Source organism: Pseudochaenichthys georgianus, unplaced genomic scaffold (genome assembly GCF_902827115.2).
Source record: "Pseudochaenichthys georgianus unplaced genomic scaffold, fPseGeo1.2 scaffold_483_arrow_ctg1, whole genome shotgun sequence".
Classification (NCBI taxonomy): domain Eukaryota; kingdom Metazoa; phylum Chordata; class Actinopteri; order Perciformes; family Channichthyidae; genus Pseudochaenichthys; species Pseudochaenichthys georgianus.
This window is the reverse complement of record NW_027263047.1, coordinates 9,692-35,106: the sequence shown is the minus strand read 5'-3', so window position 1 is coordinate 35,106 and position 25,415 is coordinate 9,692. Positions and strand designations below refer to the sequence as shown.

At 41.0% G+C, this 25,415-nt stretch overlaps 1 protein-coding gene across 1 annotated transcript in view; it reads left to right on the top strand.

Moving 5' to 3' along the window:
• The window catches only part of tm9sf4 (transmembrane 9 superfamily protein member 4), a 32,696-nt gene extending 7,913 nt beyond the window's left edge, over positions 1 to 24,783 (top strand). The window contains exons 2-18 of the mRNA XM_034078797.2: positions 5,302 to 5,412; positions 5,972 to 6,071; positions 6,224 to 6,380; positions 10,276 to 10,408; positions 10,571 to 10,694; positions 10,805 to 10,926; positions 12,831 to 12,942; positions 15,005 to 15,075; positions 15,929 to 16,061; positions 17,817 to 17,898; positions 18,018 to 18,093; positions 18,189 to 18,272; positions 18,661 to 18,836; positions 18,920 to 18,983; positions 19,216 to 19,335; positions 21,764 to 21,853; positions 24,160 to 24,783. Of these exons, the coding sequence (XP_033934688.1) occupies positions 5,302 to 5,412; positions 5,972 to 6,071; positions 6,224 to 6,380; positions 10,276 to 10,408; positions 10,571 to 10,694; positions 10,805 to 10,926; positions 12,831 to 12,942; positions 15,005 to 15,075; positions 15,929 to 16,061; positions 17,817 to 17,898; positions 18,018 to 18,093; positions 18,189 to 18,272; positions 18,661 to 18,836; positions 18,920 to 18,983; positions 19,216 to 19,335; positions 21,764 to 21,853; positions 24,160 to 24,309 (1,905 nt within the window). The 3' untranslated portion in view covers positions 24,310 to 24,783. The remainder of the gene's footprint in view (positions 1 to 5,301; positions 5,413 to 5,971; positions 6,072 to 6,223; positions 6,381 to 10,275; positions 10,409 to 10,570; positions 10,695 to 10,804; positions 10,927 to 12,830; positions 12,943 to 15,004; positions 15,076 to 15,928; positions 16,062 to 17,816; positions 17,899 to 18,017; positions 18,094 to 18,188; positions 18,273 to 18,660; positions 18,837 to 18,919; positions 18,984 to 19,215; positions 19,336 to 21,763; positions 21,854 to 24,159) is intronic.
• Positions 24,784 to 25,415: the final 632 nt, after the last annotated feature.

The following is a 25,415-nucleotide window of genomic DNA, read 5'->3' as shown; positions in this document are numbered from 1 at the left end:
TGTCAGTAATTTGAGGAACTGTCGAAATGGCGAACGCAGATAAAGTTGAGCTCCAAAATCCTCCAGCATCATTGAAGTCTCCGGTTTGGGAACATTTTGGTTTCGCAGTTACGTACAAGGATGACGGACAAAGACAGGTGGACCAAACCAAAGCTGTTTGTCGGCATTGTTCAACTAAAATTGGTTACGCGGCTGGCAATACATCAAACTTGCACACTCATTTGAAAAGGCATCACCCGAACGTGAATATCACCGGTACCAAAAGAAAAAAGACTGAAGTGCAAACCCAACTCCGACTAGCATTTAACCTTTTTTATTTGGGGGTGGATCTCACCTCCTTTAGGGGGGTCCTCACCGCCTCATGAGCGAGCATGCATGGAAGATTTTTTTTTAAATGTTGAAGTGAAATGCATCAATCTGGTGCACTTTGAGCACAACATGAATTGATGGATACAGCTCTCAACACTCACATGAAAGGGAGCTGTATTTTCAATAATCCAAACATCTTTAGAATATGATCACAACCAATAACAAATCATTTAAACTTGTTTATTCTTATCTTATGTTACCTATAGCATTCTTTCTTTTTATTTATGCATATTTTACTAACCACTCTCCTTTTAAACTGTTTTTTTTACTGTCCTATAGTACACATTGGAATTATTTCTTACTTTATCTATATTAAATAGATAAAGGTGTGCTCTCCCTAGCTCTCTTTCTCTCCGTCTCTCTCTCTGTCTCCCTGTCTCTCTCTCTCCCTCCCTCCCTAGCTCGCTCACTCTCTCTCTCTCTCTCTGTCTCGCTCGCTCACAAAGGCTGTGTGCTCCTCCGTGGCGATGAAGGCTTGCGTTAAAAAATAATAATAAACATATTTGTAAAGTGGGGACACAAAGGTGATTTCGAAAAGTGCGGGGGACATGTCCCCAGTGGAAATTACGCCATGCGTGTGTGTGCGTCAAGTGCAATAAATATATAAGTTACAACACACAGAGTACAACTCTGCCCCTCATGTGTTGTATAGGCTCGCATGATAGGCTGTGTTCAATGGGGCTGATGTGTAGTGTAGATTCTGCCAGAAGGAAAATCAGCGGGGAGGTGCCACATTGGTTTTCTTCCCGACTGCAACGCTGGTCCCGCAAATCAAGCAAGAACGTGATTGGTCGATATTCATTGTGGGGGTGGTGGGGGGAGGGGTGTTATAGAGTTGTAGTAAGTAGATAGAGTTCGCTATGATTTAGGTTTCGTTTATGCATAGGGTAGATTCTTTTAATTACATTTCCTTTTTTGTTTTGTGTATTTTATACATTTTGGATTTGCTTGGCGAGCTATTCTTAGAACATGCCCGGCGGGCGACTCACATTGCCCCTGCGGGCGACTAAGTGCCCGCGGGCACCGTGTTGGCTACCCTTGCTCTAGAGAGAGAGAGAGAGAAACAATGTTCAACTTTTCTGTAAAAACATGACAAAATAATAATGGTTTAAAATGGTTAAAAAAATATATATACATATAACAGTAATTCATTAAGGCATAGCTAAAATGTAATGCACAGTAACATCCTCACTATAGGGCATAGCAGTGGCAGCCATGTTCTGGTTCCATCATTCCAGACCCCATTACTTTTTCCCATAGAGATTTCCTAAAATATTTATATCAATTAATTTAAGCCTAGAATCAAGCCATCCAGGATACTGGTGAATCATGACCATAACACATTTGATTCTATGAAAAATGAATGAATATTTAATTATATGATATTCTACATTTAATAAATACCCTTTTGTTTTGCGGTTTTAACTTCTTTTTTTCCACAAAATCAAACGTGTTATGGTCATGAATCACCAGTATCCTGGATGGCTTGATTCTAGGCTTAAAATAATTTATATAAATATTTTTGGAAATCTCTAAGGGAAAAATGTATGGGGTCTGGAAAGATGGAATAAAAAAAATGGCCTATTCATTTAAGCCTGAGTATAAATATATACCCAAATGGCGGGGGGTACTATAATATTTAGACTATACATTACAATTTAAAATGGTGGTAATTAGTTAAATGAAATGAGATTTTTTTTTTTTTAATACATAAACATGTTCAGTACAATATTGACAGTTAATTTAACTCTACACTCTCAGACATAAATGAACAGAAGACTTTACTGTGGGATGGATTGTACTTAGCTCACCTATAGCCAGATGTAGCCTGTGGCCAAAACACTGGAGCCTTGTCCAGTTGTTTATGTCGGATGCTTTTATGATGTTTGATCCACTATCTGTAGTGATGCACACCATCCTTTTCGGATCCAAGCTCCAGGACTGGAGACTTTCCATTAGTCCCACTGCAATTTCGTCGCCCGTGTGGTCCACGGGGAAGAAAGCTGCCTGTAGGCACCGACTTTTCATGGTGAAATCACTGGTGATGAAATGCACCGTCAGGTTCATATATGGTTTCATGGTACGACTGGACCACAGGTCAGTTGTTGTCGCAAAGTGCTGGACATCTTTCAGTTCCGTCTCAACTGTGGTTCGAGTCTTGTAGTACATGGCAGGCAATGCAGTACGTGAAAAGTAGTTGCGGGAAGGCACTGAGTACCGTTTATCCAGCGTCTTCATCAAGTTCTTGAACCCTTCATTTTGAACTGTATTTATTGATGCCATATCCTTAGCCAAGTAAAAGGTGATAGCTTTCGTTATCTCTTTGTGCCTTCGTGAGCTGTGTGAATATGGTGTTCCGTTGAATAACGTTTGGCTTATGGATGTTTGCGTCGTTGTCTGCGGGTTTGATATTTGTTTTGGGTTGTCCTTCTTTGCTAAAGCATACTGTATGTTATGGTGACGTTGCAGGTGATTTAATAGGTTTGTGGTGTTACCTGACGTCGTTGCGACGATGCGAGAACAATGCTTACAGTGGACGACTTTTTGTAAGTCATCATCAGGATCAAATCCAAAAAAGTTCCACACACTGGATGAATGTGGTCCTTTTTTCGGCACAAGCACAACTTCACTCTCACTCTCGCCAGAGTCGCCACCGGGATTTTCATCGGTGTCATTGTCCTCGACCTCCTCGTAACTCATTTCTGTGTCACTCCTTTCTGTTTTTCTTGTAATCAGTGCTAATGCTAACGCTTCTGTAAACATACTGCCGGCTCCTGCCCTCACGTGTTGCAGTCAGTGAGTGTTGCCAGGTATACTTATTATAAGCCACATTGGGATAATCTTTCTGTAAAGTTGCTTGGTAGTAAGTAATAATGGTTGTTGCGGTTGTGAGATTGTAGATCGGTTATTTTCAAATAGCCGACCCGACATATATAGGTTTAAAGTGCTCATGTTCTTTTGCGCTTGTTTTCATAGACCTGGTTGCTTATTCCTTCCGCAAAAACTGGCAACACGAGTGGCTGCAGCGTGAACACTGCATGAGAGGAGGAGAGACAGACAGAACACTACCATTTGCATGCGATCATGGTACTTTAATGTTAAATATATAGAGTATATTTGCTTTACAACGTTTAAGTATGATTGACATTGCAAGTTGGTATTATTCATAAGCAAAATAATAAAAAATTCAAAAAAATAAAATCAGCATGACGTCATAGGATCGCCGTAATTTAGAAATGAGATCACGATCTTTTTTCGATTAATCGTGCAGCCCTACTGCGCCCACTCTGTTGCCAGATTTGAGAGAAATAAGCAACCAGGTCTATGAAAACAAGCCCCAAAGAAGCAACACATACATGATGTTGTGTAATTTTAAACCAAAACTAAGGCCTCAGGATGACTTTAAGACGTGAACATGGTCATTTTTGTTTTGTAACATAAAATAAAAAAGATTCCCGATCCCCGATCTTTTTCTCCCGATTCCGATCTTTTAAAAATCACGTGATCGGCTCCGATCCCCGATCACGTGATCGGATCGGGACATCTCTCGTAGCAACGCAGTGTAGGCGGGGCGATCGGCTTCACATTTTGAGTTGTTCTGTCGAGCTCCCGCTGGATTGTATCATCCCCAATGAGATGTAGGAACGTCGTCACCTCCTCGGTTGACCACGGTGTGCTTTTCTTTGACGTTGCCATTTTTGTAGCTCCTCCGTTTACAAAAATGCTGTGTGTAAAAATGCTGCAAGCTTGCTTCTAGATATATACGCGACGCTAGGGATGATCTTGCGCGCGATCTTGTGACGATTCTCTCTGACCAATCAGCAGTCGAGAGTGTTGACGTCACTAGTTCAGCCCTGGCCTGATGGAACCACGATTTGATGGGGCCGGAAAAAGAGGGAAAAAGTACCCGCTAGCCGGTGCTACGCTATATGGAAAGGCCACCAAAAACTGGCCTGGCCGCTTGAGGACGATTAAACGGGGCTACCCGCTGCAGTGGAAATGCGCCATAAGTAGGGATGGGTATCGTTAAGGTTTTAACGGTACTACTGCTTTTATCGATACTGCTTATCGATCCGGTCTTTTAACGGTACTTTTATCGGTTCTTTTTAAAAAAAAAAAAAAAGGTAAACTAACTAAACAAATTGTGAACAAAACTAACAATATATTAAATAATGTGATGACAGAACTGTAAACAGAATAGCTGAAACTTTAACAAAATAAATAACTCAGTTATCTCTAATCATTAACCCATGCTTGTATAATGTAGTAACTCTGTGTGTTGCTGCTAGCATACATAACACCTGACGTGGAAACGTTACTCGTGGATGGGGCTACAGAGCTACTAGAAAGACAGTCGAACCCGGTGCATTTCTCCGTCTGAATGTGGTGCACTTTTGCTAAATGTTTAGACACATTGCTCGTGTTACCGCCCTTACATGCTAAACTGTTATTGCACTTTTGGTAACGAGCATTGTCCACATAGAGACGGGTAAAGTTTAACCACACGTCTGAACGCTTAGTTCTCTCCGCCATCTCTTCTATATGTGTGTGTTGTTGCATGTAGCAGCTGCGTGTGTGTAAACTTCCCCGCCCCCTCGCAAGCAGGCGGGGGAGAGAGATCTCTCATCTGGATTGGAAAGATCGAAAATACTAAACATAATCATAGATGCATTTTGCAGTCTTTTTGCATGTTAAAAACGGAGTTGGCGACACTAAAACTGCAATATAATGTTTGTGTAGCAATAATACATATGACATATCTTTTTTACATGTCTCCAGTAGCGATAAAAAGACCGATAACGTCAGAGCTTAACGGTACCACGGTCTTTAATAATTCAGCCCCGGGGCCCGTTTAATACCGGGGCTCGGTACCCATCCCTACATGTAAGATGAAGCCTAGTGTTTGAGATATTTGTGGTGTGTGTGTTGCAGGAGACGTGGTGGGCCTTGCTGCTGTTGTCCTTGTTGCCTGTTGTCAGGCCATTCTATGTTCCAGGAGTCGCACCCCGGGACTTCCAGGACGGTGACACGGTAGATCTTAAGGTAAGACTAAAATCTCTGATCATTATCTCAGGATTTAGGAGAAACATTATGATATGTTTGTTCAGTTGCCTTACATCACACACTTCCTGGTTTAAACACGACTGGGTGTTCCTTTGTGTATGTAAGACTTGGCCACTATAGCACACCCTTATATGTGAGACATTTTGTTTGTTAGCATGACAGAATGAATTCTATGGAACACGAGTCAAAAATAAGATATACATGCAGAGGCCTCGATACATTGGATAAATGGCCACTATACTGTAGTTTTGCTGAGCTTTCCATATTCATGTGTTTGTCCAAAACATGGAAATCAGGTGCATTCACATCTGCACTGTACTTTATTTGGTCCTAACCAACAGATAAAATAATGCTCTGTGTAATATTCCCACTGACTGGTTACCATCAAGCTAATACAAAACACTGGCCTTACTGATAATGGTTGGAAAGCCCTCACACAAAGTACAGTTTCCAATGTGATTCAAACCAAGGTGTTGTGAGGGTAGTTTTGCATATGACCTTATCTTTGACACAGTCATTCTCCTCATTTGCTTTTCAGGCCGTGAAGCTGACTAGCTCTCGCACCCAGCTTCCCTATGAATACTACTCTCTGCCTTTCTGTAAGCCCGATTCTATCTTCTACAAGGGAGAGAACTTAGGTGAGTTTACTGCTGCTGACAAGTGTGGATCATGCTCTGGGATATTTCCCGACATACTCGCCTCATTTAACCTCAAACTAATTAAGAAAAGCACTCTCATCTTACATGTTGCTGTAATGAAAAAAGTGTAAACATGTTGTTGTTTTTGAAAGGTGAGGTATTACGCGGAGACCGTATTGTGAATACCCTCTACAATGTGGATATGAACAAGGACAAGAAATGTGAGATGGTATGCAACGTGAAAAAGCTCAACGTAGAAGAGAGCAAGCTGGTTGCTGAGCGAATCCAGGAGGAGTATTATGTGCACCTGTGAGCATCCCTTCCTATCTGTTACAATAACAATATTGTTACAAGGAGAGTCCCCAACAATGCTAATATTCACCTATTGCCATGATGATTAGAGTGATGCAGTGATGATGTATTTTTGTAGACCTACTCAGAAGTACAGTGGGGCAAAAAAGTATTTAGTCAGCCACCAATTGTGCAAGTTCTCCCACTTAAAAATATGAGAGAGGCCTGTCATTTTCATCCTAGGTATACCTCAACTATGAGAGACAAAATGAGAAGAAAAAAATCCAGAAAATCACTGTCTGATTTTTAAAGAATTTATTTGCAAATTATGGTGGAAAATAATAATAATTTGGTCAATAACAAAAGTTCATCTCAATACTTTGTTATATACCTTTGTTGGCAATGACAGAGGTCAAACGTTTTCTGTAAGTCTTCACAAGGTTTTCACACACTGTTGCTGGTATTTTGGCCCATTCCTCGATGCAGATCTCCTCTAGAGCAGTGATGTTTTGGGGCTGTCGCTGGGCAACACAGACTTTCAACTCCCTCCAAAGATTGTCTATGGGGTTGAGATCTGGAGATGGCTAGGCCACTCCAGGACCTTGAAATGCTTCTTACGAAGCCACTCCTTCATTGCCCGGGCGGTGTGTTTGGGATCATTGTCATGCTGAAAGACCCAGCCACGTTTCATCTTTTCATCCCTTGCTGATGGAAGGAGGTTGTCACTCAAAATCTCACGATACATGGCCCCATTCATTCTTTCCTTTACACGGATCAGTCGTCCTGGTCCCTTTGCAGAAAAACAGCCCCAAAGCATGATGTTTCCACCCCCATGTTTCACAGTAGGTACGGTGTTCTTTGGATGCAACTCAGCATTCTTTCTCCTCCAAACACGTCTAGTTGAGTTTTTACCAACAAGTTCTATTTTGGTTTCATCTGACCATATGACATTCTCCCAATCCTCTTCTGGATCATCTAAATCAGGGCTGCCCACGCTTTTTCTGGCTGGTGAGCTATTTTTGAAATGACCAGCTCACAGAGCTAAACTAAAAATAAAATCCCAAATTGCAAGGGTTGCTGAATAACACGTTTTATTTATACATGGGATAACTACAATAGGGCTGCAACAAAGGACTAATTTGATAATCGATTAATCTATCGATTAATGAAACGATTAATCGACTATTCGGACTATTACTGTATGCCTTGCACAATTTCTCAAGCGCTCTTATTTAGCCATCAACTTTTAGATTTAGCTTGAGGTTGTTTTAGGCATGTGGAAACTAACAATGGAGATAATAAAGATGAATACTTGATTCAAAAATACATATATTATTAAATGAACTTAACAAATTGTGAACAAAATTAAAGGTGGGGTAGGTAATTTTGGAGAAACCAGCTCGAGTGCGCTAGAATTTGAAAATACACAGCCGTAACAAATCTGCCACTTCCTTACAGAGCTCCTCCTCCAACACACACGAACGCGCACATGACCAATGAGGGCACGAGATAAGTTTGTGCACAGGCTGACAGGCAGGTAGGCCATCCAGTTACCTTAGTTACCTTGCCGGCTAAAATGATTGGTCGTGCTTTTTACAGTACTACGGCTTCCACAGATGACATTTTTTTATGGATTTTTTTTGTCAAAGCACTTCAGATATTCATTACTATCGGGATGTTAAGAGCATTCCATGGAATATAACAAAGTGTATCTCGAGCCGGTTTCTCAAACTTACCTACCCCATCTTTAACATTGCTTTTTATTTAAATAAAATAAATAATATTTCACATCAAAAGAAACAACAATGTTTTAACAAATCGTATTAAATAATGTGATGACAGAACTGTAAACAGAATAGCTGAAACTTGAACAAAAATAAAGAGTAACTCAGTTACCTCTAATCATAACCCATGTTTGTATAATTGAGTTAACTCCGTGTGTTGCTGCTAGCATACTTAACACCTGACGTGGAAACGTTACTCGTGGATGGGGCTACAGAGCTGCTAGAAAGACAGTCGAACCCGGTGCATTCCTCCGTCTGAATGTGGTGCACTTTTGCTAAATGTTTAGATAAATTGCTCGTGTTACCGCCCTTACATGCTAAACACTCTTGGCAAGGAGCATTGTCCACCTCAAGATGGGTAACATTTAACCACACCTTGGAGCGCTTTTCTCCGCCATCTCCTCCATGTGTTGCTGCCTATGGTTGCTGCATGTAGCAGCCGCGTGTGTGTAAACTGCCCCGCCCCCTCGCACACAGACGAGAGAGAGAGAGATCTCGTCTGGATTGGAAAGATCAAAAATACACCGACCATAGACGCATTTGTTTGTCTTTGTGCATGTTAGAAACGAGTTGGCGACACTAAGACTGCAAGATAATGTTTTTGTAGCAATAATACATGACCTTTCTCAACTCGCTACTCGGAGGGAAGTCGCTGTCATATGCTTTGTGAACACTCCGATAATGCCTCTCCACGTTACCTTTCTTTGGCAGAGCGACGCTTGCTTTACAAATAATAACCTTTGAATGTGACATCACAACAAAATATTCTTCCTCCCATTCTGGGTGGAAGTGGTTTGTCTTTAGCTTTTTGCTCGGTCCCGCACTCATTTTGTTGTTTGTCTCTTTAACTTAATTTGAGTTTTCCCGGCACTTGACTAATTTTGTATCGCTTTGCATTCTGGGTTAACAGACTGGAAAGCGATAGGTCCAATCAAGTAAACTCCTGAATTAAGTGGCAGGGAGGCCAAGGGAGGAGGAGGGATCAAAACCTGTTTTGTCTATTTTAACGGAGCTGGGTTTTTTTTTCTATGAATGACTCACGATCTACCAGCATTGCCCCCGCGGTCGACGGGGGTAATGCTGGTAGATCGTAAAATACGGGCACTGATCTAAATGCTCTCTAGCAAACTTCAGACGGGCCTGGACATGTACTGGCTTAAGCAGGGAGGGGACACGTCTGGGACTGCAGGGTTTGAGTCCCTGGCGGCGTAGTGTGTTACTGATGGTAGCCTTTGTTACTTTGGTCCCAGCTCTCTGCAGGTCATTGACTAGGTCCCCCCGTGTGGTTCTGGGATTTTTGCTCACCGTTCTTGTGATCATTTTGACCCCACGGGGTGAGATCTTGCGTGGAGCCCCAGATCGAGGGAGATTATCAGTGGTCTTGAATGTCTTCCATTTTCCAATAATTGCTCCCACAGTTGATTTCTTCACACCAAGCTGCTTACCTATTGCAGATTCAGTCTTTCCAGCCTGGTGCAGGTCTACAATTGTGTTTCTGGTGTCCTTTGACAGCTCTTTGGTCTTGGCCATAGTGGAGTTTGGAGTGTGACTGTTTGAGGTTGTGGACAGCTGTCTTTTATACTGATAACGAGTTCAAACAGGTGCCATTAGTACAGTTAACGAGTGGAGGACAGAGGAGGCTCTTAAAGAAGAAGTTACAGGTCTGTGAGAGCCAGAAATCTTGTTTGTTTGTAGGTGACCAAATACTTATTTTACAGAGGAATTTAGCAATTAATTCATTAAAAATCCTACAATGTGATTTCCTGGATTCTTTCCCCCATTCTGTCTCTCATAGTTGAAGTGTACCAGGATGAACATTACAGGCCTCTCTCATCTTTTTAAATTGGAGAACTTGCACAATTGGTGGCTGACTAAATACTTTTTTTCCCCAGTGTATACAGTATAGGATCTCAAGGGATCCCTCAACAAAATCCCTTTATGGAATATTGCAGAAAATAATCTCTGTGGCAAACCAGTGTTTCAAATATGTACACGTTTTGTTTAGCAGAACTAACTAATCTCAGAATGAAGTTGAAACATCTGTTATCATATCTTTGTGATAATGTGATTTTCTGGAAATTAGATATTTTTCAATATGCAAACTAAAAGTGAAAATGTCTGTGACTCAGTATTGCAGACAACCTGCCAGTTGCCACCAGGTTAGAGTTTTACCCGAACAGAGAGGCAGCAGGGGAGGAGGAGCAGAAGAAGGATATCCAGTTTGAACACGGATACAGACTGGGCTTTGTCGACAACAACAAGGTGTGTGTGTTTGTGATTTATCTACGTTATTTATTTTAATTAACACTTTAAGGTTTCCAGATTAATCACAAGCGTTTGCGCGCCGTAAAATATTTACTAAAATGATCATTCTGTCTGTGTTTTTAAAGTATACTAATTTAGTTTTTCTCTTCTCCCTCACAGTTTTACCTGCACAACCACCTGTCCTTCATCCTGTACTTCCACAGGGAGAAGCTGGAGCAGGTGGATGTGCACAACTACAGGGTGGTGCGCTTTGAGGTTGTACCCCAAAGTGTAAAAGTAGATGGTAGGTTGTGTAATGTTTTCAACCTATGATGATTTAAAACTATAAAGTGGGAGTAAAGGAGATATGGTTACCCTCACTCTGTACTTACCCAGTTTTGTATTTATTCACAGATCTGAAGCCTGTGGAAAAGGACAAGACTTGCACCTTGCCTGAAGCCAGTGGCTCTGCCGCACAGGAGATTGACCCGACCAAGGAGAACGGAGTCCTCTTCACCTACTCCGTCCACTGGGAGGTCAGTGACTGCTCCATGGATTCCCATAGACTTTAATCATCTGTAACAAGGAGTCAGACCCGACTAAAACACTGAAGGGAGTTACTATTTAACTTCAAATCTTAGCATTTAAAAATCCAGTCTGCTATAGTGCTACAAAATCTAAACAATAGAAGGGGTGACTGTCTCAGGGCTCTCCACTAACTTTTTCACCATCCTCCCGGAACGTCCCGAAATACAATCTAAGCCGTCCCGAAATTAATGTGGACCCTCCGAATTTAAAATGTTCATTTTTTTACATTATCATGAGTTAAAATCATTCAAAGTGACCTTTAACATAAATAAAACATCATACAAATCATTAGATGATAATTCATCAACCTTTTTATTTGAGTAAATCATTCAATCACATAAACAAAGGCCAAATATATTTAAACAAACACACAAACGATAAAATTACTCTAATATTGAATCCAATCAAGTCCCATCCAATTATCAAAAAAATCCAACACTGTGTCCTGAAGACAGAACCCAGAGTAACCACTAACCAGGATGACAGTCTGTAACACAGTCAGGAGACCTTTACGAACTGCCCGCCCCCTCGCACACAGACGGGACAGAGAGATCTCGTCTGGATTGGAAAGCTCGAAAATACATCATAGACGCATGTTTTAGTCTTATTGCATATTAGAAACGGAGTTGGCGAAACTAAAACTGCGATATAATGTGTATGTAGCAATAATACATATGACATATCTTTTTTAAATGTCTCCAGTACCGATAAAAAGTCTGATAACGTCGGAGCTTAACGTTACCACTGTCTTTAATAATTCCGGCCCGGGGCCCGTTTAATACCGGGGCTCGGTACCCATCCCTACATGGGGAGAGGCAGCATATTGCTAAGGACTAAATACGATGGAGGGTTCTCATCTCAGCCTTATTACTCATAGGGGATGAAGAGGAGTAAGTAAATAAAGAGGCCGGCGCTCCAGGGTCTGGTTCTGGTGTGCGTTTTTGTGATGTTACGGTAAAACATTTCAGAATTCCTCCACGGGATGCCATTGTCATTGTACATCACTCAACCCGCGAAATACACACACTCAGTACATAGCTAGACCCGCGAATTTGCGGGCCAGGAATTCGGTGTGTGTGTGTATTTCGCGGGTTGCTAAATGTTTTGTGTGTTTATGTTGACAAGGAGGTTTAATAACAAAACGTGCAGGCAGTTTAATTTTCATCGCCGTTTGTAGTAGAGTTAGCAGGGTATTTTTATTTTAACTCTCGTCCCAAATTCGTCACAATATTATTTTTTATCCTCCCAGACACTATTTTTTCCGACGACGGGACGTCCTTAAGCTCGAGCCCTGGACTGCCCGAGCATTCTATTTCTATATAAATACACAATACATTTAAGTGCACAACAAAATCTTTCTCATCAATATGTATATTCAGTGTACATCAATAACATTGTGCCTCTTTCTTGTAAATGAGGTGACAATGTAATGTACAATGTATGACATGATAGCTTGCAGGTGGTAACATTATGCCTATGAAAATACATTAGAAAAGTTAGGCTATAGCATTAGGAGTTAGAGGAAATGTAAGCTAGTAAAACGTTTAGCTGAATGCTTTGCGCTCTGCCGCTCTTTGAGCGAGCTGCCCTTCAATATCAGAACATCACATTCCAATAAAAGAATGGTCCAGTTTGTGCCAGAGTGACTCCTTATGACTGCACCCTATACAGTATACCTTTGTTGTTGAGCAATTATGGTTTCAAAGCAACAAGGTCAGATGTCAACATTCCAGCATTTTGTCCAGCTGTTTTAGTTTTCTAAGATGATACAGCTTAGAAATAATTAAAGATTAAAAATGATACTACAACATGTAAAGGAAGGAATGCTGAGCCTCTAATGTCCTCTGTGCAGGAGAGTGAGGTGAAGTGGGCGTCTCGATGGGACACATACCTGACCATGAGCGATGTTCAGATCCACTGGTTCTCCATCGTCAACTCTGTGGTGGTCGTCTTCTTCCTGTCTGGTATGTCCAATTTTTGACAGATCTTGCTCAGTGCTACTGTCATTTCTCAAATGGCCTTATAAACACAATAAAGTACTGCAGGTCATTAGAAATCACAAATAGTACATACACATTTTATGTATAAAACTGCCTTTTAATTGGTGAGATTTAAACGCATACCATGAGCCTTGTGCTTTGTTTACAACTTACTCTTGTTAAAGTCATGTCGATCGATATGTAAGGCCTCATACTGCAACATTCTCCTAAATGTCTCGCATGCTTTCTGGTAAGAGAAAAAAGTAAGAACAGTCAGCTCCAAATGTGTTCTTACCTGTCCAGTTCTACTGTTACCAAGGTGTGCTGAATAATAAATCCTACATGATCATTAATTGGAGGCATAATGGTTGATTGTGTATTATCAGCACAGGTACTGCCTAGTGTTAATTTCGTTGACTAAAACTATGACGAAATATGTTCGTCAACGACCTTTTTTTCCATGACGAAAACGAGACGATGACGAGACGGCACCGACGGCAGTAAACAATAACTGTAACGAAATCATCATGCAATATCGTTGACGAAAAGTGACGAGACGAAAATGTAGTTTACTAAATAAAAACTATGACAAAATCTCTCTTTACTTTCGTTGACGAAAAATGAGGAGACGAAATATTATCAAAGATAACGTTAAATGTCTGATAGTCAGTTTTTCTCCCAGCAGTTCCATTTCCGGTGCTGTTTCTGTGCTGCGCGCGGCGGTACATTTGAATTACACCGGGCAGCAGCACAATATGAACTGTCAGGAAGACTCGGGTCATGGTCTAACTAACCTTATTTAACTTATTTAAATAAAATGGCAACAACAGGGCTTAGGAGCAGTGGTCGCGTTAACCGAATACCCCCCCGTCAGCGCGAGTGAGTGATACATTGTGCACTCGACGGATAATAATGGATTATGACGGAAATGTTACGATCCTGTCCGTCAAAATGACTGACAACGAAAACGTCTAAAGCCACCACTGCTTGGGAGAAAGAAACGATGTGATATTTGGGCCCATTTTCGCTACAATGAGGCGGAGAAAAAGAGCGAATGCATTGTTTCATCAGAAGGGAAGCAATGTGGCCATAACACAGCTGGTACAAACACCACAAACCTGATACTCTCTGCAAAGCTGCTTTCTTAATCATTCAACCTGTTTTTCATCAAATAAGGACAAGATAATCTTATTTATTTATATACTAAAATGACAAATTATTGGTTTTGGCTAGACTAGTTTGACTGAAATGTTCTATATAATCTGATGACTAAAAAAGACTCAACAGTTTTCATTGACAAAAAGTAGACTAAAATAATTAGTTTTCTTTGACTAAAATAAGACTAAAATGCTCAGACTTTTAGTCGACTAAATAAAAACAGGATGAAGGTGACTAAATATGACTAAAACGGAAATTTAACACAGGACTAAGACTAAAACTAAATAAAAAAATAGCTGACGAAATTAACACTAGTACTGCCCCATAAACACTTTATAAAGGCAGGTGTGTGCTGGGTGCAAATACTCTGGCACATGCCCAATAATGCTTGAGATTCCTTCTAAGAAAAGCTGTATGGGGCACAATTTAATAAAGAAAGCATAACATTGCATAAAACGTAATTACTAAAGGACAATCAAAAGACATCTAAGATAAGTCTGTAAGCCTTTCAGAAGCTGAATGCACGCAATATCTTTTAAGGGATCAATGGAACAACATTTATTTAGCCCACAAATCTAATAATACAATCGCTATTATAACAATAAAACATATGTAATATAAATTTGATTATATGATATTTATGCTTTTTTATGTTCCTCGAATTCAAAACTTAGGTTTCCTTGTGCTGGACCAATAATTTGTGGACTGTAAAAAAGCAAAGGTTTACTCTTATCTTGCTAAAAGTGCTCTCAACCCCTTGTACTAAAATAAGAAAAAATTGTGAATACAAACAAAAATAATTAAAAAAAATCCTGTATGGCCAATTGTCTCATAGGTATATTTATATATCATATATATTGTCTGATGTTCCCTGCCTTTCACTTTTCAGGTATTCTGAGTATGATCATTATCAGGACTCTGAGGAAGGACATTGCCAACTACAACAGAGAGGATGACATAGTAAGTAAATAGAGTCCTGACAGTTGGCTTGGTTTCAGCAAGTCCTTGGGAAAAGAACAAAGAAGCCCCTTTCACACCAACGCAGCTCCCGTTCTAGCTCCGTGCTTGCGCTCTTATGGTTCGGAACCGGTTTTTCTTTTCAGCCCCCGTTTTGTCCACACCGCCCAGAGCCCGAGTGGTGCTGCGTCATCGTTTGCGTCATGACGTAACCGTTTACGTGCCTGCTTCATACAGCCAAACCGTGCGGAAATCCCTCACATAACAACACAAATGATCCCGGTCGTCTTTCTTGAGTTTTTTTAGCCTGTTGCTTATTTGCTCCAGAGTCCGGTGGTATCCAGCGGGGCCAACTCCCGCTGCAGCTGCTGGAAAATAGCTTTAGACCATGTTGTGCCGTCCAACTTCCTCTGTACCTCTTGCGTTGACCAATGCCTGAGGAGGTAATTTGTCTCTTCAGCGGTCCACTGCTGCTTACATTTACTGGCATCCATCCTGGTTCTTAGTTGTGTGTGTGTTGCTGAACAGAATTTGCGGCATTTTGTTGTTGTTCATCAGATTAATCTCGCCCCCTCCGACGTAACGTGACTTATGCGGTTCTTGCTTCTAGACGGACCATTTTTTCGAGCTTGGTAAGAACCGGTTTTCGGGGGAAAGAGCCGGCTCCGCTGCGGTGTGAACAGGAAAAGCCAGTGCTTATCAGGCTCAAGCTCCGAACCGGCCCTGGAACCGCGTTGGTGTGAAAGGGGCATAATAGTGTGGAGTGATTTGATTTGAGTTCTACTGATTTGAGTGGGACCTCTTATTGTTTCTCAGTATATTCCACTGAAGCCTAATGTTTATGTTTTCTACACAGGAGGACACAATGGAGGAGTCAGGATGGAAGAATGTCCACGGTGATGTCTTCAGGCCCCCTCAGTATCCCATGATCCTCAGCTCTCTGCTGGGCTCAGGAATCCAGCTCTTATGCATGATCCTAATTGTCATCTGTGAGTTTGTTTTCTATATAATCTCTTTTCCATCATGTCATCACATGGTTACATTGGGTCAATGGAATGTTGTCGTGGTGCGAGGGCTCTCATTCATCCTGCAAATATGAAGCAGAAAAATCCCTTTTTTTATACCAAAATCAATGTTACTGTTTCCAACAAACTACAGTTACTGCATGTGTTGACATTGTCTCAAATTACATTTTAGGTGTTTATTATTTATACCTTTGGCAACCATATAAGAATTGGGCTGTGTCTCAATTGAGATACTTCCCTTAATATACTGATGTAGGGATGTCCCGATCACCTTTTTTTGCTTCCGATCAATTGATTTTGACAATCTGCCGATACCGATTGTTCCCGATCCGATCTTTATGCAATGCATTAAGAGAAAAAAAAGGTAACGGATAACGGCTGGTCATCCAACGCGATGCAGTCAGCTATCTTGGCTGTTATTGTTTTGGCCTTGTCACTGTTCTGGGGCAGTTTCTCTTTCCTTTTGAAAGTCTCTGAAAGTGTCGGTTGTTTCAGTGCAGTTACCCGAGTGGCCGCTGTGTACTCGCCGTGTTGTTGTTGGTGTTTGTTTCTCAGGTGGCGTATTAAATTGGTCGTGTTGAACGTAGCTCTGTTCTTTCCACCACGCGGAACCTCCGCCTTGCAAACATTGCATCTGGCTGTTACACTGCCTTCGCTTTCAGCTTTATAATACTTCCAAACTCCTGACATTTTCTCTGTCCCGAGTCACCAGCTGAACGTAGCCTCTCGTTAGCTTGCTGCTACTATTAGACACTGCGCCCACTCTGTTGCCAGCTTTGAGAGAAATAAGCAACCAGGTCTGTGAAACCAGGTCTCCCTTGAAAAAGAGATCATTGATCTCAATGGGATTTTACCTGGATAAATAAAGGTTTTGAATTGAATTGAATGAAAACAAGCCCAAAAGAAGCAACACATACATGATGTTGTGTAATTTTAAACCAAAACTAAGTCCTCAGGATGACTTTAAGACGTGAGCATGGTCATTTTTGTTTTGTAACATTAAATAAAATAATAAAAATATTTTATAAAAAATAAAAATTCCTGATCCCCAATTTTTTTCTCTCCGGATTCCGATCTTTTGAAAATCACATGATCGGATCGGGACATCTCTACACTGATGTCGTGCATTGTGAACACTAATGCCATGCGTCTCAAATCTCATATGCTTTGCCCTCAGCGATAGTCGCAAAGCCGCTGTTAGTTAGCAAGCTAGCACGGTCATTTGCGGTGCCATATCATTAGTCTGCTTAATTAACCTTATACAATTAATGGTGGCTTATTTTTGACACCAGTATAGGGATATATTACTTAAATAGTGAAAAAACAGGTGTAACTTTTATTTTAATTCTTCTGCAACCCCAATCACAGCTGGATATTAAGAAGCCAAGATGGCGGTCATTGAGTGTGAGAAGTGTATAGCGTTTCCCCGCTTAATTTTCTAAGTGTTATTAGAGCACAATACAGGTACTCGGTGCATTTTAACAATTGTGTAGGTACAGAAGTACACAATGTGAGACTCAACATTATTCCTGGCCATCTTCCTGGAGACTTGTCGTCATGGTAAAGTTGCCAGAAAACCACATGAGAAAGAGCTCCAGCTGTGTTACCTTTTGACCTCTAAAAACTGAAATATTCAGATGAATTTGGGTGTAACATTGTGACATAGTCAGTGTAATCTTTGACATGTTGTAACCACCATGTGTTTCATGTGTGTCATAGTTGTTGCCATGTTGGGCATGCTGTCCCCTTCCAGTAGAGGAGCCTTGATGACCACTGCTTGCTTCCTCTTCATGTTCATGGGGTAAGGGCCATGTTCAGCTTTCCCATCCCCATAAAGAAAAATCCCAGAAAATGAAAGCTAGTGTGTTTTAAAAAAGTGTATTTATTTGATTGACTAAGCTTTGGATGTACCTCCTGCAGTGTGTTTGGGGGCTACTTTGCTGGAAGACTGTACCGCACACTGAAGGGCCATCGGTGGAGGAAAGGAGCCTTTTGTGTAAGCCAATAGTAACCTAACTATATAACCTTTGATGTGTAAATGTGAGGTGTGAACAGAAAGGCTGAGGTTGTGTTTGTTTTGTCTCCCTGCAGACAGCAACTCTGTATCCAGCCGTGGTTTTTGGAATCTGCTTCATTCTCAACTGTTTCATCTGGGGGGAGCACTCTTCTGGGGCAGTGAGTATCATGTCATGATTACTCATAATTACTTTATTGTAAATGCGATGTAACTTAGATCAAAATTCATAAGGAAACATATTTTTAGTAAATTCTAGAGGTTATTAGGAAAAAGCAATTTACTAAATTCTAGAGTTTATCAGTCAAAATATTTTAGTATATTCTAGAGTTTACTAGCAAAAAGATTTACGTGCATTCTAGAGTTGATTAACAACAACAACAATTCTGTAAATTCTAGTAGACAATAAAAGTGTAAAGAAAGAAAGCAGACAGAAACAATGTACATAGAGCCCCTGGGGGACCGTTTTATTCCAAAGTTGAACTAATGAAAGATTATCAGTACACTTATGGATTGCTGAACCTCTCCCTCGGCCCCCTGCCCCACCAGGTCCCCTTCACCACCATGCTGGCCCTGCTCTGCATGTGGTTCGGTATCTCCATGCCCCTGGTCTACCTGGGATACTACTTCGGCTTCCGCAAGCAGCCTTATGATAACCCCGTGCGCACTAACCAGATCCCCCGGCAGGTGCCCGAGCAGCGCTGGTACATGAACAAGTTTGTAGGGTGAGTCTACAGACATTTACTCATGTTCTTTATTGGAGGCTTTGAACTTTCTCGTAAAAGGCAAAAATGTCTCTTTCCTGTAGAATCCTGATGGCCGGGATCCTGCCCTTTGGTGCCATGTTCATCGAGCTCTTTTTCATCTTCAGTGTGAGTACTACTTCTCTACGTCCTGCAATCACTTCTCTTCCAATGCTGTGCAATAACTGTGTGTGTGTGTGTGTGTGTGTGTGTGTGTGTGTGTGTGTGTGTGTGTGTGTGTGTGTGTGTGTGTGTGTGTGTGTGTGTGTGTGTGTGTGTGTGTGTGTGTGTGTGTGTGTGTGTGTGTGTGTGTGTGTGTGTGTGTGTGTGTGTGTGTGTGTGTGTGTGTGTGTGTGTGTAGGCCATCTGGGAGAATCAGTTCTATTACCTCTTCGGCTTCCTCTTCCTGGTTTTCATCATCCTGGTGGTGTCCTGCTCTCAGATCAGCATAGTGATGGTTTACTTCCAGCTCTGTGCAGAGGTAAGTTACGTCAGGCTTGGTGTGTGTACTGAACCTTGTGTCTTTTTGGTTGAATGGAAAGTGTTTCATTTAAAAGATTGCCATCGTGGTTTGGTGTAAATGATTTGCAGATATTTTCCAGAGGCAGGACTTTCACTTATTCAACAATGCTTCTAACTCCTACAGGGTTCCCGGCGGGTCTTAAAAAGTCTTACATTTGATAATCAGAATTTAAGGCCTTAAAAAAGTCTTTAAAATGATTTAGAAGGTCTTAAAAATGTCCAAAAAAATTAAAAGTCCAACTGTATTTAGTTGGACAACATCAAATGCAGTGCTTGGTTGAAACCAGTGGAGGGAACGTGTTTGAAGCCCGCCGGACCTTTTGCAAACAAAATTAGCGTTTGTTTTGCTCATGCAGCGTTAGCTAGTGCAGCAGCTCCCGCAACAACACCGGGGGACCTCCGGGCGACGTTTGGGTCTAAGTCAACCCTAAAAGCGGAGGTGCTGTGGACGCTAAATACCAATCATACAACAGCATGAAGACAGCAGAGCTCTGACTTTAGCTCTTGTCACACACACACACACACACACACACACACACACACACACACACACACACACACACACACACACACACACACACACACACACACACACACTGTGTACTGTTATGTTCAGTCATCGTTCTTATGTTGAACGTGAATACATTTACTTTGTAAGTAATTATGAGATGTATTTCTTCTTTCATAACAATTTTCCTTCATACTTTCTTGCCGTGAAATAGGTCTTAAATTCTATTCAAAGTGGTCATAAAAAGGTCTTAAATGTGAGTTGGTGAAACCGGCAGGAACCCTGTCCTAGCCTTACAGCAACAAATTACGAGTTAATAAAAACTGTGTCTTGACCTGATTGGTGTAGATCCAAAACGTTTTATATACATATTTTCTGTGTCTTCAAAAACGCGTATAATTTTTACGTTTTAATAATGGTTAAAGCACAAAAATAAAAACGCATGTTAGCAGGGCTCGAGCTTAAGGACGTCCAGTCGTCCCGGGGCTGAAGAAAATGGTGTCGGGGAGGATGAAAAATAATTTGGGGACGAATTTGGGACGAGAGTTAAAATAAAAATACCCTGCTAACTCTACTACAAACGGCGATGAAAATGAAACCGACTGCACGTTTTGTGTAGCACACAGTTATTAAACCTCCTTGTCAACATAAACACACACGCACAAAACATTTAGCAACCCGCGAAATACACACACACACAGACCGTACGTAGCGAATTCCTGGCCCGGAAATTCGCGGGTCTAGCTATGTACTGAGTGTGTGTATTTCGCGGGTTGAGTGATGTACAATGACAATGGCATCCCGTGGAGGAATTCTGAAATGTTTTACCGTAACATCACAAAAACGCACAGCAGAACCAGACCCTGGAGCGCCGGCCTCTTTATTTACTTACTCCTCTTCATCCCCTATGAGTAATAAGGCTGAGATGAGAACCCTCCATCGTATTTAGTCCTTAGCAATATGCTGCCTCTCCCCATGTAGGGATGGGTACCGAGCCCCGGTATTAAACGGGCCCCGGGCCGGAATTAGTAAAGACAGTGGTAACGTTAAGCTCCGACGTTATCAAACTTTTTATCGGTACTGGAGACATTTAAAAAAGATATGTCATATGTATTATTGCACATTATACATTACACATTACACATTATATCGCAGTTTTAGTTTCGCCAACTCCGTTTCTAATATGCAATAAGACTAAAACATGCGTCTATGATGTATTTTCGAGCTTTCCAATCTAGATGAGATCTCTCTGTCCCGTCTGTGTGCGAGGGGGCGGGCAGTTCGTAAAGGTCTCCTGACTGTGTTACAGACTGTCATCCTGGTTAGTGGTTACTCTGGGTTCTGTCTTCAGGACACAGTGTTGGATTTTTTTTGATAATTGGATGGGACTTGATTGGATTCAATATTAGAGTAATTTTCTCGTTTGTGTGTTTGTTTAAATATATTTGGCCTTTGTTTATGTGATTGAATGGTTTATTCAAATAAAAAGGTTGATGAATTATCATCTAATGATTTGTATGATGTTTTATTTATGTTAAAGGTCACTTTGAATGATTTTAACTCATGATAATGTAAAAAAACTAATATTTTAAATTTGGGACGGTCCACATTAATTTCGGGACGTTTCCGGGAGGATGGTGAAAAAAGTTAGTCAAGAGCCCTGATGTTAGGCAAACAAATGGTTTACACCTGTCTGATGACCAAATCCAGTTGTATTGACATCATTTCAATACCGGATTAATCATTAGTAAATAAGTGATTGACAAACAATAAAGGCATTAGTTACAACTTAACAAACAATGAGAGAGTGGAATGTGTACGTGGAAGCAGCTGCGGTTCTGAATCTGCATCCTCAGCGCTTCTGTTTTTGCTCCATCAGGACTACAGGTGGTGGTGGAGAACGTTCCTGGTTTCAGGAGGATCAGCGTTCTACGTCCTCATCTACGCCGTCTTCTACTTCATCAACAAGGTAAAACATGTCAGATAACAACACCTTCTGTGATTGTCAATGTTTTTGTTCATTCATTGTGCCAACTAAAAAGATACAATTATGAATATATCAATATCCTGCAGGATGTGAGCCAATGTGAATTACACACAACTCAACATCTCATGCAGACAACATACTCTATGTCTGGATTAATAATGTTTTTGATGTATAGAAAATATTATCACTGTGATTCGTGTTTTTGCCACATAAAAAAGAGGAAAAACACATTTGGTGTGGAGGTGTTTTTGCTTTTAATATAAGAAAGAAATTATAACCCATCCATCTGTTGACCTCGCTCACTTTCAAATGTTTAAAATATCACATGAGCAATGTGGCTCTGAAAATATTCTGTCAGAAAAAGCTGAAACAAACATTACATAAAGGAGACCCATATCTGAACCGGGCACTAAGAGTCAGAATGTCTTAGCTTGTACTGATCCTTCGAATGCGCCAAACAGCTGTGTCCTGAGGGATTTAAATGTCAGGTTTCTATCCTTATCTTTTAAATGTGATCAGGAACGCCTTCAGGGAACTTCTTCGTCACTTGGTCTCGAGGATGAATTGATAAGGTTTTGGTGGTCAAAGGTCACTATGACCTCAAAGAGCCTGCTAATAATGACAATTTCAAACAAATGAAAGGATAACATGATAAAGTAGTGATATATTAGACAGACGTATGTAAAGTGCAACTGGACTAGTTGGCAGAGGGATACCACTGCTTGTGAAAAGTAGGACCGCATCTAACAATTATTTCACATATTCCAGATGGATTGATTCATCGTTTTGTCTATAAAATGTCAGAAAATATTGAAAAATATTCATTTTAGTTTCTCAAAAGTCCACATTGATATCTTTGAATGTCTTGTTTTGTCTTAAGATATTTACTTTAACAAGATTTTAAAAAGGGGAAATAAATCAGTAACTCTTTGTTTGAGAATCTGAAAGCATTTTCTGCCAATTTTCATAAAGAATGGCTCTTTAGTCTAGTTTCCAGCACTCTGAACCCTGAAATGTTGAGTAAGTCTCATGTTTGCACAATTAACATAAATAGCGTTAATTAGCAATACATTGCAAATAGTTTTAGACAACAGTTGGACAACCTTTGAGTACAAATATGGCCACTTTGTGGTTAAAACTGCCATCTTGGATCCTGAAGATGTCAAAATAGATTCAGCATCATCAATTAACTCCAAAACCACTTCAACATTGTCCAAATCAACCAAGCCATGTTTTAACTATTGTCCACAGGCTATAATGTTAATTAATGCAATTTATACTAATTGTGCAAATTGCCCAACATATGCAGATTAGCGTCCGGCAGATTCTATGTGCTTGGGTCCCTACTATACATTTCTAACATAAAACTTTAGGGTATTCAACATTTCCGGGTTTACAATAGTACTCTAATGGCGCATTTCCACTACGCGGCCTCGCTCGGTATGGCTAGACCTCGTTAGGCCTTGTTAGGACTGGCTCACTTTATGGCGCATTTCCATTACAGTTTAGTAGCTGGGGCAGTAACTATAGTAACGCAGTGTAGGCGGAGCCGTGACGTCCTCTTCAATGCGAAACACAAAACCAACATCAGCCGTTAGCTGTTAGCACTCAGAGCTCACATATCTGTTCACAAAAGTGAAACGAGTACAAACCACAGACTGTCTGTGTCATGGAGAATACAGTCGCTGGTTTATTTATGTCTGTAGGCCGTTGTTGTGAGTGTGGACGGTCGGAGCATTTACAACGTTAGCTTAGCCAATCTCCATTCAGAAAACACGCATTTTAAAAGGTTTTTCGTCTGTCTGCAGACTTGTCAAAGCATTAATTCATGGTTGTTACTAACCGGTATCAGTGTGTTGTTACTTCGGCATCATTTTGAAACGTGTATTACAATTAAATCACGGTCAAATATGTTCATCTTGTTGTAGTTGTAGCTCCCTTGCCAGCGATTCTCTCTCTAGTTTAGCATGCTCAGCCCGACTCAGCCTGGTTGTTGGCCCGGAAAGAACCTCGATTTTATGGGGCCAGAAAATCTGGAAATAGTACCCGCTAGCCGGTACTACGCTAAGTGGAAACGCAACCAAAAACGGGCCCCGCACTGCTCGTCACGCTTAAAGCGAGCTCTGCGCTGTAGTGGAAATGCGCCATAAGAGCTGGCACACAGAATAGTAAGGATGTGTTGGTTATCAAACATTGCACCTCGCAAGTCTGACTTCATGGAAGTGAATAGCAAAATATATGGAATGACCCACATGTTGAGCCTGCTTCCTCTTTTATTTGCTCTGCAGCTGGACATTGTGGAGTTCATCCCCTCTCTCCTGTACTTCGGCTACACAGCCCTGATGGTGCTGTCCTTCTGGCTGCTAACAGGCACCATCGGCTTCTACGCAGCCTACATGTTCATCAGGAAAATCTATGCCGCGGTCAAGATCGACTGAGGGTCGCTGTCGCTGCTCTCGTTGTTTTCATTTTTTGTTTTTTCATCACATTCATTTTTTAATGTATATATTTTTTATTCTTCATGTACAACAAGCGCTGACTTGTGTGTAGAGGGAGCGAGACAGGTGATCTTTGAGGCGCTAGCCTCATGGGGAACAACAGTCAGGTGGTAAACCAGCTGTGTCTCTCTCTCGCTCTCTAGCTTCTACATCCCCCCCCCCTCTTTCACCAGGACCGAGACTCATGAATCCTCTGATGGGACACTTCATGTCTCCTGCTGTTTCACCTTGCACACAACACAGTGGGCCAAAGCTTGTCAAACAATGGTTTCTGCACATTTGTCTTTTTATTTGTCGAGTCTAACTTATCCTAGTTTTTATTTTTGTCATCACAGGATTTATCTTTTCTTTTCAATCATCTTCTGCCAGGTTATTGCTCTGATTTCCTTCCATAAATTCTATCTTTTCTCTTTCCATTGTCTCTGTTTCCAAATACTTTGCTCTCTGGGGATCAGGGAAGGATTGTGGAGTCTAACTGTGGTTATACTGTTGACTTTCTTGTGTCGTAAGGATGCGGATGGAAATTATGCTGGGATTAATACATTGTAACACAAGAAAGGATACATTAAATGTTCTATTATTTTTACCCCAGTTTCCATGTCCTGGTGTGACCATGTTAACCACATCTGAAATCTAGATATTCGCCTCTCGTTCCAAAACAATGAGTCTCTTATAAATGTCGACTTATTGGTCCATTTGCTCTAAATGATGCAGAACAACTCAGAATGGGACTGTGAACCCGATGCCCTGAAGCGGTGGACTGCTGGGTGAAGCCACTGGAGATGGAGGAAAGGAAAAAAGATGCAGTCAACACGAAAATGACAAGGACGTTTTGCATTTGGAAATCTACAATGCAAAATAGTTTGAAGCTTCCCGAAACGTCCAGAAAAAGCTGTGCCGTGTGTAGCCTTAGCAGAGCCTGCTGAACTATGCAGTAATGGAAAGAAAACTGTTTGTGAAGGTTGTTTTTAAGGACCATTTTAGTTGAATCTCATTTATTTAAGTTCAATTATGATATATGAAAAAATTGTGTGTGTAATGTGACA